General features: G+C 42.8%; 1 protein-coding gene across 1 annotated transcript; it reads left to right on the top strand.

The window, feature by feature from the left end:
* The first annotated feature begins 238 nt into the window (after positions 1-238).
* LOC137534973 (interferon-induced protein with tetratricopeptide repeats 5-like) lies at positions 239-6,059 on the top strand. Its single transcript, XM_068256725.1, has 2 exons — positions 239-280; positions 4,591-6,059. The coding sequence occupies exons 1-2, from the start codon at positions 276-278 to the stop codon at positions 6,032-6,034; spliced, it is 1,449 nt and encodes a 482-aa protein (XP_068112826.1). The 5' UTR covers positions 239-275; the 3' UTR covers positions 6,035-6,059.
* The last annotated feature ends 9,822 nt before the right edge of the window (positions 6,060-15,881 follow it).

Raw genomic sequence — 15,881 nt, 5'->3', positions numbered from 1 at the left:
CATACACACCTAGCACTTTAATATCTTCTATTTTAAACACACACACCTTCCCTGCCCGCTGATAATATACATGTCACAGTGCTGTAATCATGTGTGGTATGCTTGCCAGTCTCAGTTTCTTTTCTCCAGTCTGTTGTGCTCCTAAGTTTTATTACCTGTTAAACTCCTCCAGTCCGCCTACTCTCGCATACTTCTGTGCTTATATAAGCAGCTTGCTAAGGTGCAGCTCTGATGGACACAGTTCATTGCCGCAGGGCTAACACTGAACTTGCAGAATGAGGTAAATATGCCACTACATCCTTGCATGAAATGTTCTAATCCTTGCTTCCCTTTTATTTTCTTTCTTTCCTGTTGCATACATATTACATATTATTGTTATTATTATTATTGATTTATAAAGCACAGACATACTCAGTGGCGCTGTACAACGTAAGAAACAAACATAGGGTACATAATAATACGGAATAATACATAATACAGAGTTGGTACAAAATACAGAATCGGTACAAAATACAGAATTGGTAATTACAGTGACAAAAGTAACATGAAAAATAAGATGTGTAATGAATTCCAAGACACAAAAGGGTGAGAGAGCCCTGCCCTTGCTAGCTTACAATCTAAAGGAATAGGGGGAAACAAGAGGTGGGGTTGTATACATTAAATTCCTTTTTTTTCCTTTCCTTTATTTTTGTATAACGCTTTCTCCTGTTAGACTGAAAGCACTTGCGAGGCAGCCACAAGAGTGCACTCAGTAGGCAGTAGCAGTGTTAGGGAGTCTTGCCCAAAGAACTCCTTACTCAATAGGTGCTGGCTTACTTAATAGGAAGAGCCGAGATTTGAACCCTGGTCAACTGTGTCACAGGCAGAGCCAAGCCACTAACCATTGCACTATCCAGCCACCAGCCAATATAGTAAAGACACCCAGAAGCAGTGTTTTAGGATATCCAGTAGGAGTGCAACTTGGCCTAAGGACAATAGCCTAAGGTAGAGCACATGATTGTAGGAAAAAAGTAAGTTTTGAGAGAGGGTTTAAGGATATCAAAGGTTGGAGAGTGACAGATGTGTTGTGGAAGGGCATTCCAGAAGAGTGGGTGAAGCACATGCAAAATCTTATATATGTGAATGTGAGGAGGTGATTCTAGAGGAGGGAAAAAAAAAAGAAGGTGTGTGGATCTGAGTTTGCGGTTGGGTTGGTATCTGGAAACTAGTGAGGAGATGTGCAGGGGAGAGAGATTAGGGAGAGCTTTGTAGGTTGGGGTTAAGAGTTTGAACTGGATCCCCTGGTTAATTGATAGCCAATGAAGAGCTTGACAGAGAGGAGCAGTAGAAGAAGATCGAGAAGAAAGATGAATGAGACAAGCAGCTGAGTTCAGTACAGAGTGGAGTGGTGCCAGTCTGTTAGTTGGTAGTCCACAAAGTAGTTTTACAATAGTCCAGACAAGATATTATAAGAGCATGTTTTGACATTTTAGTTGTGTCCTGAGTGAGAAAAGGTTGGATGCAAGTTAAGTTTTTGAGTTGAAGATGACAAGAGGAATAAATGTGAGGAATAAAAGAGAGAGAAGAGTCAAATATTACCCCTAAGCACAGTGCTTTGGAAACTGAAGTTATGGGGTTGTTATTAAAGCAGAATATAACCTAGAATTTCTTCTTTGCTCTAAAAGATTACCGTATTTACAGCATATAATATACTAACACAATGTTTTTTTTTTTAGTAAGACAGCATTCAAAGGGTTACATCACAGGGCTGACTCTTTCTTCTGCAGGGAAGATCTGAAATAACTGCTGGCAGCATTTACAACAGAATGACAACAGTTATAAATAAAATGCACCAGCAGCTTTCAAAGTCAATTAACTGAACTTTGGGAAGTAGTAATGTCTAAATGAATATTAATACGTGTCCACAAAAGCAAAAATGATAATTGTATGGGTTATAAAAAGTAGGAAAACACATTTTTGTTGAAAATGTTGTCAGAGTTTTAAACCGCTTTGACATTTATTGTTGTATCAGGCAGAGAGGTGGACTGAGATGGTGGAAAAATGATTAGTTCTGTTTAATTTTTATTAAGTTTTAAGAAGCGAGAGGTCATGAAGGAGGATATAGCAGACAAGCAGTCAGGAGCAAGTGTGAGGGGGGAGTTAATGTCTGGGGCCGAGAGGTACAGTTGTGTATTGTCTTCATATAAGTGATATTAAAACCCAACCCAGTTGTTTAAGTATCCAACACTGTGCATGTAGATGGAAGAGAGGAGGGGGCAAAGGATAGAGTCTTGAGGTACCCCTAAAGACAAACAATGTGGAGAAGAGATCTGATCTGAGTAACAGACTGTGAAAGACCTTCCAGAGAGATAGTAAGATAACCAGGAGATAGTGATGCCCTTCATACCTACAAATGAAAGTATCTGTAGGTGTAAGGTGTGGTGAACAGTATCAAATGCTGACGACAGATCAAGAAGAATAATTATGGAAAAATGACTTTAGGATTTAGCTGTAAGAAGAGCATTGGCCACTTTAGTAAGAGCGGTTTCTAATGAGTGATTAGAGTAAAAGCCAAACTGAAACTGATCTGGCAGAGAGTTAGCAGATAAATAATTGCTTAGTTCCGCATGTACTTTGGATGAGAATGGGAGAAGTGAAACTGTGGGGTAGTTGGCAAGTGCGCTGGAATCTAGTGATGGTTGAAGTAGTTGAATCACAACAGCCTTTCTGAGTGGGGATGGAAATTTGCCAGTGGAGAGGGATAGTTTAAATAGTGTTGTTAGTAAACGTATGATGAGGACAGCTGTGGAATTAGATGGGAGGGAATAGGATCCAAAGAACAGGTGGTTAGATGGGATTTGGAGATTATACAGGAGAGAGAATGTTCAGAGAGCGGAGAGAAGGCAGATAGAGCAAAATCGATGAGCGATGTGGAGATGGGATTTGAGGGCTGCATGGAAAAAAACACTTTGGATTTTGTCAATTTTATCAGTAAAGTATGTTGCAAATTCTTCTGCTGATAAGCATGAAGATGGTTGAGGAGGATTGGGAGAGAAGGGAGTTAAAACGGCTGAACTGTTGAGCTTTGGATTGTGGAAGTGGGAGGATATTGGGGATGTGGAGCATGTGGAGGAACCACTATTTAAGGATGACTTGGATTGTATTGATTCAGAGGGCATGTTGGCTTGATAAAGAGAGGAGGCTCCTCTCGAAATGTCATCTCTGCTTGCCCTATTTGCTGCATTGCTATTAAAGGATACCCGAAGTGACATGTGACATGATGAGATAGACATGTGTATGTACAGTGCCTAGGACACAAATAACTATGCTGTGTTCCTTTTTTTCTTTCTCTGTCTGAAAGAGTGAAATATCCGGTATGTAAATGGCTGACTCAGTCCTGACTCAGACAGGAAGTGACTACAGTGTGACCCTCACTGATGATAAATTCAAACTATAAAACACTTTCCTAGCAGAAAATGGCTTCTGAGAACAAGAAAGAGATAAAAAGGGGAATTTCTTATCAATGAGGGTCACAATGTCTTCACTTCCTGTCTGAGTCAGGACTGAGTCAGCCACTTGCATGCCTGATATTTAACTCTTTCAGACGGAGAAAGAAAAAAAGAAACACAACATAGTTATTTGTGTGCTAGGCACTGTACATACACATGTCTATCTCATCATGTCACATGTCAAAAAAAGGCTTACTTTAGAAGTGTGTGTATAAAGCACAGCGCCTCTGTATCAGGCGGGTGCTGTGTGCAGTCAGATATAGTCTGCAGATGCTGACAAACAGTAAGTGATTGGTGGTGGAGACAGGGGGGTGGTTAGGGTGGAAGCTGTCATAGCAGTGAATTAGGGCCACCCTAAGCATTATTTCTCAGCTGCTTTAGCCTCTATATACTTTTCAGGAAAGTGGACTGAATTTGACAAGCTGTCCACAAGTTTTTATTACGTAGATAACGATTTAAAAAAAAAAACTTGCTGTGCTAGAAAACAAGAAGGGACTTTGTAGAATTGCTCGAGCCCAATGCAGATCAGGCACTATCATTGAAGTATCAAAAATACTAAAATGTATTGGTCCCATCACAATAAAAAGCAGTACCACAACTTTTTTACTGTGATGTGACCAATACATTTTTGTATTTTTAATAATTCAATGGTGAATGGACTTTTGATATTACAGCTCCATTGGCCTGAAACGCTGAAATCGTGGGCACACCTCTCTTGTACATGTATGCAGTCCCAAACCCCACTTTTGTTGTTTGCCTATCTAATCATGTCAAATGTCACTTCAGGTATGTTTTAAGCGAACATCACTTTTATGAGAGATTGCTGCTTGCAAATGATCACAAGTTTACTATTATAATCTGACAGTTCTACAATGATGATTGCTGTGTTCATAAAGTGCTGGTTATCAGGCTCTTGGTAAAAGGGACGCACATGTAAACAATATGTAACCCAGATGTCCTTAGATCTCTTTAACATCTTTAACAAAAAATAACATTATTGAACACAAGGAAATTATGATTTAATTTACCTTATTTATAAGTGTAAGCATTGGATGTATAGTAGTGACTACATACTGTATAAATAATTATGTTTCTATTACAGTAGCCCTTCTAAAGCGGCTTTGAAATCCTGTTTGCTGCAGATAAAATGCCATTTTACGTGGCAACTTCTAGAAAAGGATGCTGATGTCGATGAAATGAAGGAAAGACTGGACTACGAGCTCAAATATTTGGACACCAAGAACAAGTATATGGTGTATAATCTCCGGGCGTACATTATGCACTTGAAAGGCGATTACACAGAAGCCATCCACAATTTAAAGAATGCAGAGGAGAAAATTCAAGAAAGTAACTCAGATGCAACAGGCAAAAGATATCTGGTGACTTTCGGGAACTATGCCTGGGTATACTACCACATGAAACAATATGAAGATGCTCAGAAATACATAGACAAGATAGACCACATTTATGAAGAGCTCAAGTGTTCTCCATGCCGTACTGAAAACATTGCAGAGGTTTATGGTGAACAAGGCTGGTCACTGATAAAATTTGGTGGTCAGTATTTTGAGAATGCCAGAGAATGTTTTGCAAAGGCTCTAGAGCTAGACCCAAAAGAACCCGAGTGGCATTCTGGCCATGCAACAGCAGTTTATCGCATAGAAGCTGTACACAATGTGAAATGCCCTGCTTCCGAATGCAAATCACTAGCGTTACTGCAGAGTGCTGTAGAAGTAAACTCAAAAGATGCTGTGTTGAAGGCACTTCTTGCCTTGAAGTTGCAGGACTTACAAAGAGTAGAGGAAGGAAGACAATACATAGAAAAAGCTTTACAACAAGCCCCAGAGTCTCCCTATCTTCTACGGTATGTGGCCAAGTTTTACAGAAGAGCTGGGATGGTAGATGAAGCATTGTCCGTCTTGCAAGATGCTGTAGCCCTTATGCCAACCTCTGGCTTTCTGCACCACCAAATAGGTGTGTGTTACAGACAGAAAATGATTGATACAAAGAAAAACCTTCGAAGCCGTTACGCAAACACTGGAGAAATTGATGAATTCATTAACAAGGCAATTTATCACTTTCAGAAGGTGTTGGAACACAAGAAAACATTTGTGTATGCGCACATAGACCTGGCTAAAATGTACTGTGGAGCAAAAGAGAACCAGAAGGCAGATGACACATTTAAAAATGTCCTTAAATTCCCTAATCTTACAAATGAAGAGAAGCAGCAGGTCCACCAGAATTATGGCCTCTTTCAAGAGTATTACATGAAATCACAAGCCAAAGCTATAGAGCATTACAAAGAGTGCTTACAGATACCAGACAGATATAAATATAGGGACTACAGTGAGGAAGGGCTGAAAAGACTGGCCGAGAGGAAGATAAAGGTTTGTCCTCCTGACGCAGTTGGGTTTGGTTTGTTTGGCTTTGTCTATAAGATTAATGGTAAAATAGCAGATGCAATTGAATGTTATGAACAAGCTTTAAAATATGATCCAGACAATGAAGAATATCTCAGTGAGCTGTGTGACTTGAAGCTGAAAATATGACAAACACATTCAATAAAAAAAGGACAAGGACTATTTCATGATCTAATTTATAAGAATTTATAGGAGTTGATTTACTAGAAACCGAGTTCTCCAATAAAAATGAACTGGATATTTTAAAAATGTTTGCTGTAAGTTGGCTAATGTTTACAGGTCTTACCTGTGTCATATCAGAACGTGGTGGGGTTGCTAAAATGTTAGTGAATTAGTGGTTGTGCTGTTTAGAGATGGCCCAAACGGTTCGCGTTTGTGGAGAACCGCAAACTTTTCCGGATGTTCCATAAGCCCCCATAGTGCATCATTCATTAGGGTCAACTTTGACCCTCTACATCACAGTCAGCAGGCACAGTGTAGCCAATTAGGCTACACCCTCTCTTGGAGCCTCCCCCTTTTAAAAGGCAGGCAGCGTCAGGCATTGGACTCACTCGTGTGCCTGCAGTAATTAGAGAAGGGAGAGCTGCTGTGCAGAGACCTATAGGGAAAGCTTAGTTAGGGTCTTGTATGCTTGTTAGCTTGCTCCTTGCTGATTCTTATTGCTAAAAAAGCACCCCTCAACAGCTCTTTTGAGAGCTAATCTTGTTCTTGTGATCTTTGTTTTTTTGTGTGTGTGTGTGTGTGTCCCACAGACACTTGTGTTGCATAGACAGCCTTGGTAATTCCTACTGTGTGCGCCACTGCCAGGCCCAGCACATTCAGTGACTACCTGTGTGTGTGACAGGTGCACATTGTAATACCCATCACTGAATATATCTACCTGTTGTTCACCCACCTGTGCTGTGGGTTCTGCATGAGACTGCAATAGTACAAACTGCAATTTATCAGCCTTTCAGTAATCCTTGCTGTGCTCTGATATGACGCAGGTGAAGGCTGCCATCATTTATCACCATATAGCAGAAAAGCCACTTCCGGGTCTCTGGAACAGTTGTATTGTTTATTGCTCCCTGATAATCACTAGCTTTAGTAAGGGTGAATTTCCATTAGGTTTGTTTGTGTGTTTATTTCTGCAACCAAACAGACATAAAAATCGCAATACAACTAACAGCCCATAAGTGGTTTGTTATCATTTACAATTTTTTTTTTCTGTTTGCTAGTTTTTGTGTCGGGGGGGTGGGGGGGGGGGGGGAGAGAGAAAACACATACTACTGAGACTGAAGGGCTAATGGAAATTTAGCTTGATGCAACCTTAAAGTGCAGTTATAATAATAAATTCTAACAATGATTGATCTTTAGTTAGTAAGAATTCTCCTATTTACTGTTTTATTATACTTTCTGCTCTAAGTGGCAGTTTGCTTGGTTGCTACGGGGATGACTCACTATACTACCAACCTAGCACACAGCAATTTTACCGGCACTGACAGTATTCAAACCTGGATTTATTCCTTATCTGTCCCAGGCCAAATACCTTGTGGCTCCTCTTCCATGCTTAAAAGCCCTTTTCCATGTTCTCTTCCTTTTGCCGACCGCGTCACGCTGATGGGCGTGGCCGCGGCGGCAGCCCCAGGACCGCCTAATGCCAATTGGCGTAAAGTCCTGGCGCCAGCTAATGCAGGAGATCGCGCACAGGCTGCGCGCGCATCTCCTGTTTGGGGGGGGGGCGGAGCTCCGCCCCGCCTTCAGTCTCCGAGCGGGGAGACTGTTAGACGGCGAGATCGCCGTCTATTTCTATGTACAGCGCTGCGATCGGCTGCAGCGCTGTACTGGGGACAGCCGTGTCACATGGCTGTCCCCCTGGGGGACAAGAGAGTGATCGGCTCTCATAGGCAGAAGCCTATGACAGCCGATGGCCATAATTGGCTGGCTGTGGGGAGGGAGGGAGGGAACTTATTTAAACAAACAGTGATTTTTTAATAAAAATCACAAACAATAATATTTATATTAAAAAAAATGAACATGGGGGGGCCCATGTTGGGCGATCAGACCCCACCAACATAGAGCTCTGTTGGTGGGGAGAAAAGGGGGAAGATCACTTGTGTGCTGTGTTGTGCGGCCCTGCAGTTTGGCCTTAAAGCTGCAGTGGCCATTTCAACAAAAAAAGGCCTGGTCTTTAGGGGGGTTTAACACTGCAGTCCTCAAGAGGTTAATTATGCAGGAGCACCTCTTTCATGTCAAGCCAACCCTTTGGTTAGTAGGTGCCCAAGGCCCTGGCCTTTGTTGCTTTTCCAGAAATCCAGCCCTGATGGCAATAGAATAGCGCACATTGCACAAATAGTGGAACCTGCAGTACATGAATAACGCAAGCATTACCCCTGTAATAGCACAATTTGCACAACACATGCTACTCTAGGGTCATTGGCACCAATAACACTGCTTTGCACTAGATGCATAATACAGTTTTACTGTAGTATAGTGAATCAACCTCCCTGAGTTTTTGCACATTCTTTGTAATATATGTAGCTATATAATTCCTTATTTAGCAATAAAGGTCGACAAGATTTGTATAATGAGAAAAAAATGTCAGTTTAAAATAAATTATTTTATAAACATTCTCATGTGTGTTTTTTGTTTTTTTCTGTTTGTTTGTGTTTTGTACATAATGGGCCCCATTCACCTTTCTCCTAAGTTTAACCTGGGAGATAATATTTCATCTTCTGTTTAAAGTAAATTTCCATCACTCCCAAATTGAAAAAGTGCCAAAAAGTAGGTGAAAAAGTACTGTCAGAATTATTCTGAATATTTTCCTGCTGGCAGCTTAAAAGGCATTTTATTAATAAGATGTGAAAATATCACCTAGGAGAAAACCTGGAGAAAAAGTTAATTGGATCAGGCCCAAACTTTTTTACTACTGAAATAATAATAATGTGTTCCCCATTGCCTGACATGGCCCTTAACACATTCTCCTTTCAGAATCCCAGATGGGGGCATGCCTAGGCCAGGAAACACAAGGCCCCATGGCCACATACTGTAACTTCTCTGTCTGTAAAATGATTTGTCAAATATATTCTTCTTCAGTGTGAAATTATCAATTCATTAGGTACTTTTTGTTGTACATACCGTATTTGCCACTGTATAAAAAAAAATGGACACAGGAGGCAAAACAGGGGAGACAGGAGGCAAAACGGGGGACAGAGGAGGAAAAATGTGGGAACAGAAAAGGCAAAACAGGGTACAGAGGAGGCCACAGGAGGCAAAATGGGGGACAGAGGAGGCCACAGGAGGCAAAATGGCGGACAGAGGAGGCCACACTGGTTACAGAAAGGTCCACACTGGGGACAGAAGGGGACACACTGGGGACAGAGAGGGGCACAATAATTGGAGGAGAACATGTACAAGACGCTCCTGGACTATGAACTATGGACACACCAAGTTTAGTAAAATTTTTACTCCTCTAGTGTTTGCCCTCTAAACCTAGATACATCTTATATTCTGGAGCGTCTTATACGGCAGCAAATATGGTACGTTTTATTTAGATAGTATTTGATAGTTTTTAGCCCTAGTTACGTATAGAAGAAAAAGGGATTTTACTTCCAGACTTACTAAAGACTTGAATTCAACCAATGTATCCCCCATATGTGATAGAATGCTTCTAGTATTCATAACAAGGGACGGAAGTGACATAACTACGTTGTTTGACTTTAGATATAAGTATCAGGATATTTGTTGAAGAGGACTATGAAAAACAGCTATTATGGAGTAACATGGCTAGATCCTAAAGTAAAGTAAAGTATACAGAAACTTAAATTCAACCAGTATATCTTGTGTAGATGATAGATTGCCCCTAGTATCTCATGTTATGATATTTTCATAGCTTGTTTGATATACTGCAGTTTTTATAAATAAATAAGTCTACACTTAAAACTGCTGTGTGTTTCTAATCTACATTTATTTCTTGGGACATCATATTGACATTGGCTGGGGGACTACAATATACTACAGCATGATTCCGGGTTCCAATCCAACACCCTTTGTCACTAGAGCTTTACATGCAACCTTCTAACCTGGGTTGTATGTGGCTGGTAAGTCTTTATTTCCCTTAATTGGTGATGGTGGACACAAGATTTTGAAGGTTTAAAAAATCAAGCATGGTGGAAACTTATTGTCTAGACTCTTAGCATACAAGTAAAACTCTGGCCTGCGCCTGCAGGCCAAATCTGGCCCTCAGAGCCATTAAATTTGACCCTCAAGTGGTTTCCCCACTTTGCATTATGTTTGGCCCACTCTAGACCACCAGGGAAGCTATTGGAGGTTAAGCCCTAGATCAACAGAGAAGCCATATGGGGAGGGGGAAAGCACTAAACACCAGGGAACTAAATAGGGGAAGTGAAGGGGGTCTGTATAGATAAGGGTGGGGGCCTCTAGACACCAGGGAACTGTATAGGGGATGATTGGGGCCTCTAGACACCAGGGAACTGTGAAAGGGGAGCGAGAACCACTAGGCACCAAAGAACTGTATAGGGCTGCAAGAGGGCCATTAGACACCTGGGACCTTTATAAGGGAGGAAGGTGACCAGTAGATATTGAGGTTGGACCGCGATTAGGTCCCAATGTGCAATTTCAGCCCACTTTGTGCTTGAGTTTGACACTCCTGTTTTAGAGCTAACATTAATGAGACCTGTGCTGACTTTATATACATCATCTGCAACTTTGGATATTGTTCTTCCTCAGCTGTGGTTGTCTAATAATACCTGTTGGCACTGATTAGTGTTTTTTCTTTTTCAAGTTTATATTATTCACCAATTTTTTCTAATGAATTTTTTTCCTCACCCTTTATATAACTATAGAGCAGGTAGTAAGGAAAAAATGTATATATGACAACCCGCCCTGATTAAGTGTCCATTACACCTTACATTCAGTTCTTTATCACTAGATAGGTGCTCTCAAATTTAGACTGAGAAAATATAAGTACTATAATACAGGTGGTCATCTAATTGCAAACAGGCTCCTAGGAATGGGAGAGTGAGGGTGAATTTGATTGTACTGTAAGTTGAGTTCTGTGTTAAACATGGTGAGACGCAGTGCTGTTCGGATACCCAGATATCCGATCCGGGTCGGATATCCGAGTTCAAACTCTTCTAATCCGAATCCGAATTGGATATCCGACCTCAGTATCCGGGGTATCCGGGCGGATTTGGATATCTGGATAGGAAAACCGGAAATGGCCTTTAAATTGCTTTCAAAAAGTTTTTTTAGGGCAAATAAGGCATGTAGCATCATTTTTTTTAAAAGTGAAACACTAATTGATGATGTGGTGACTTAACCCCCCCCCCCCCCCCCCAAAAAAAAAAATATGGCTGTCAATTAACATCAGGACTAGGTTGCAGACAGCAGTCGTACAGCCCACATTGTGTCCAAAGTCCAACCGCACAACTGGGACAGGGCAGTTTTCAGCCCAGGCACCTCCCAAAAATTACGCAGCAATTGTGTTTTGGGTTAAATATAGGTGGTATCAGCACAGCAGAAGTGGCCTGTGGCAACCTGGTGGTGGGAGCAGCAAAGGCAGCAGGAGCAGGGCAATGCAGCAGCAGGTGTAACGTCTGCCAGGAGCATGCCGGACGTGGCACTTGGCAGTGGTACATGGCACGTGGCACTTGACACTTGGCAAGTGACACTTTGCATTTGGCACTTGGCAGTTTGCACTTTGCACTTGGCACTTTGCACGTGGCACTTTGCACTTGGCACTTTGCACATGCCACGTGACATGTGCCAAGTGCCACCTGCCACGTGCAAAGTGCCAAGTGCAAAGTGTCAAGTGCCAAATGCAAAGTGCAAAGTGTCAAATGCAAAGTGCAAAGTGCAAAGTGTCAAGAGCAAAGTGCCAAGTTCAAAGTGCCAAGTGCAAAGTGCAAAGTGTCAAGTGCAAAGTGCCACGTGCAAAGTGTGACGTGCAAAGTGCCAAGTGCAAAGTGTCAAGTGCAAAGTGCCACGTGCAAAGTGCGACGTGCAAAGTGCCAAGTGCAAAGTGCCAAGTGCAAAGTGCCAACTGACAGTCAGACAGCAGAGAAGACACTAGTGCAGGGGTTCTCAAACAGGGGTGCCTCGGCATGCATCCCCATCCTTTATGTAATACCATCAGGTAATGCAACCGCACATTGATATACAATGTGGCTGCATTACCTGCTACCTGCTAGTTAACCTTTAGTCCCCGCAACCATGGTTGAAGTTGAACATGAGAGGAATCGCAGTAACTAAACAGCATCACTAGCTACTTGGTGTGAGTCGTCGCCTGCTAAGGGTCATTACGGCATTTCTGTAGTTGTTTTTGCAGAGGGGTGCCTTGAAAAAATGTCAAAGCCATCAAGGGTGCCTTCACCCAAAAAAGTTTGATAACCACTGCACTAGTGCACACTAGTTATGATCGAACACCTAGATGTTCGGTTTCGGTTAGATTCGGCTGAAGTCATCCAGCCCGCCTGCCCCCTCCCGCCACCAGGGGGCGCCAGTCCTCCCGAGAGCCGGCCTGCTCCCCCCCCCCCCCGTGCCACCGCCGCGGGGGAGGGGAAAGGCCTATTCTCGGGAGGACCGGCGCCCCCTGGTGGCGGGAGGGGGCAGGCGGACTGGACGACGTCAGCTGAATCTAACCGAACCTGAACATCTAGGTATTTGATCATCACTAGTGCACACTAACTGTCACACTGGCACTGCTCACAGCACAGCAGCTCTGTAGTAAGCTAACACAGTAGTACTACTACTCTAACAACTACTAGCACTGACTGCAGTACTACAGTACTAACTACACAATAACACTGTAATCCTATTACCTAACCTAACTTATACTGCAGCTAAGGCTAGCTGGCCAGCAGGCAGCAGCTGGCCTGGTCTGTGCACAGCACACACACAGACACATAGCAGCTGCAGCAGGCCTGCACCACACTCTCTGACTGTCACTCGCTGAATGAAATCAAGCTAGCTGCTACCTAATTAACAATATAACAAGAGTGTAGTAATAGTAATCACTGAACAGCTTTAGGTTTATCACTGTATACAGCACTTGCTAGGCCAGCAGCACTGGAACATGTCTCTCAGTGAGCATTCACAAGAAAGGATGAGATTTCTCAGCATGGCAGCCCTCCTTATTATACAGGGGGGGCTGGCTAGGGTTCCTTTCTGTGATTGGGTGGCAGGGCTTAGGCTGGGAGCCCTCTGATTGGCTCAATGAGGTCAGGTGGGGCTGGCCAGGGTTCCCTTCTGTGATTGGTTGCTAGGGCTTCCGCTGGGAGCCCCTGGGAGCCCTCTGATTGGCTCAATGACGTCAGTTACAGTATCTCAATAATCGGATTTATATATATATATATATATATATATATATATATATATATATATATATATATATATATATATATATATATATTAAAGCATTTGTTTGTTTTCAATGTGCTTTTAAAGTTTTGTAAACAACTTATAACAGTGTATACAATACTGTAGCAAGGCATTCCAGATGTTTTCAGGAAGCAATATCGACACTGGTGTCTCCAATAACCTAGTCTCAAAAACACACAGGCCCATGCCACGTACTACAAAAAAAAAAAAAAGAAAAGTCACAGGAAAGGCAGACAAGGAAAAGGGTCCATAGAGCAGGAGCAACAAAATAGAGATAAGAGCATAGGTTTGCAGAGACAGAGAAATCCCATTAATTTTGTCAATTTGTGGGTTGCTCAGCAGGACCCCGAATGCGAAGTTTCCCCGAAAAATTCGGGTGTTTTTTGGGGTTGCCGCATGCGAACCCGAACCCGAATGCTGCGATTCCGAGCCGAACCTGAATATGAAGCCTGCCGAATGTGCGTGCTCGAATTCGGCCGGATGGAGCTGTGGGTTCGGTTTCGGCTTCGGGATTCGGGGATGACGTGATTGGGCCAATCAGAAGTCCTCCTGCCGAGGACCTGGCAACCCTAGCAACCAATCAGAGGAGGGGAGCCAGGCCCTCCCCTCCTGTATATGAGGCCATTTTGCGGAGCCACGCACTTGTGTGACTGCTGCTGGTACTGAGAGATTCTCCAGTGCTGTGCTGTGTCTGAGCAAGTGCTTTTCACTGCTAAACCTAGCGTTTTGCTTCCTAAACACCTCCTAAACACATTTATTGTTGTCTTATATAGTTAGCTAGTATTTTGATTGTTTTTAGTCAGCTAGTGTATAGTGTATACTGTGCTAGGCTAGTGTTAGTCTGTGAACAGGCTAGGCCTGCTAGCCTAGGTAGCCTTAGCCTACTACTAGCTTAGGTAGGTTAGGGATTCTAGTTAGTTGTGTACTAGTAGTACTAGTTTAGTTAATTATTACTGCTGTAGTCTGTTACTTTATTAGTTTCGGTACTGTGTTAGTTAGTTACTGACTGTGACAGGTCACCACCAGCATCCATTGTGAGTGACCTGACCTGTAGAGTTGGGCCGAACCTCCGATTTTAGGTTCGCGAACCCTGTTCGCGAACTTCCGCGAAAGGTTCGGTTCGCGAAAAAGTTCGCGAACCGCAATAGACTTCAATGGGGAGGCGAACTTTCAAAGTTTTGAAAAATTCTATCAACTGGAAAAATGATAGAAAACATGTTTCAAAAACTCTAATACCTGGAGCCACACCTAATTGAGTGAAATACACATCACTGCTGATGGACCCGCCCTCCTCCAAGTAAGGTCCTTTATACCATTTGCCTGCCTACACTAATTAGGTATGGGACAGCTGCTACACACTCTGCTAAGGAGATTTTAATTTCCCTCCTTCCACCCCCCTCCTATCCTTCTACCCTTCTGCCTATTCTCTCCTCCCTCCTACCGGAGGGAGGAGGGTCTCTTCTGCCAGGGAATTATACTATTTTAAAAACCAGTATACATCATACCATAGCTGGTACATCATACCATAGCTGGGAATACATACATGAGTATACATCATACCATAGCTGGGAATCGAACCCAGACCTCACTGTGTGGTGGGCACGTCACCCTAAGCACTGTACCACTACAGAAGTAAGTGAAGCTAGCCTAAAATTTAACATTTATGCTCAATGCAATAGAACCATTAGGTTGCTTAAAGGAGAACTGTAGTGAGAGGTATATGGAGGCTGCCATATTGATTTCCTTTTAAGCTATACCAGTTGCCTGGCAGCCCTGCTGATCTATTTGGCTGCAGTAGTGTGAATCACACCAGAAACAAGCATGCAGCTAATCTTGTCAGATCTTACAAAAATGTCAAACACCAGATCATACCATAGCTGGGAATCAAACCCAGATCTCACTGTGTGGTGGGCACGTCACCCTAAGCACTGTACCACTACAGAAGTAAGTGAAGCTAGCCTAAAATGTACCATTTATGCTCAATGCAATAGAACCATTAGGTTGCTTAAAGGAGAACTGTAGTGAGAGGTATATGGAGGCTGCCATATTGATTTCCTTTTAAGCTATACCAGTTGCCTGGCAGCCCTGCTGATCTATTTGGCTGCAGTAGTGTGAATCACACCAGAAACAAGCATGCAGCTAATCTTGTCAGATCTTACAAAAATGTCAAACACCAGATCTGCTGCATGCTTGTTCAGGGTCTAGGGCTAAAAGTATTGGAGGCAGAGGATCTGCAGGATAGCCAGGTAACTGGTATTGCTTAAAAGGAAATCAATATGGTAGCCTCCATATACCTTTCACTACAGTTCTCCTTTAAAGGGAACCTTAACTGAGAGTGATATGGCTGTTTCCTGTAAACAATACCAGTTGCCTGGCAGTCCAGCTGATCTTTGTGACTGCAATAGTGGCTGAATCACACCCTGAAACAAGCATGCAGCTAATCCAGTCTGACTTTAGTCAGAGCACCTGATCTGCATGCTTGTTCAGGGGCTGTGGCTAGTGTTGGGCGAACAGTGTTCGCCACTGTTCGGGTTCTGCAGAACATCACCCTGTTCGGGTGATGTTCGAGTTCGGCCGAACATCTGATGGTGTTCGG

The sequence above is a fragment of the Hyperolius riggenbachi genome, chromosome 10, assembly GCF_040937935.1.
Source record: "Hyperolius riggenbachi isolate aHypRig1 chromosome 10, aHypRig1.pri, whole genome shotgun sequence".
Classification (NCBI taxonomy): domain Eukaryota; kingdom Metazoa; phylum Chordata; class Amphibia; order Anura; family Hyperoliidae; genus Hyperolius; species Hyperolius riggenbachi.
This window is presented reverse-complemented; position numbering and strand designations above follow the sequence as displayed.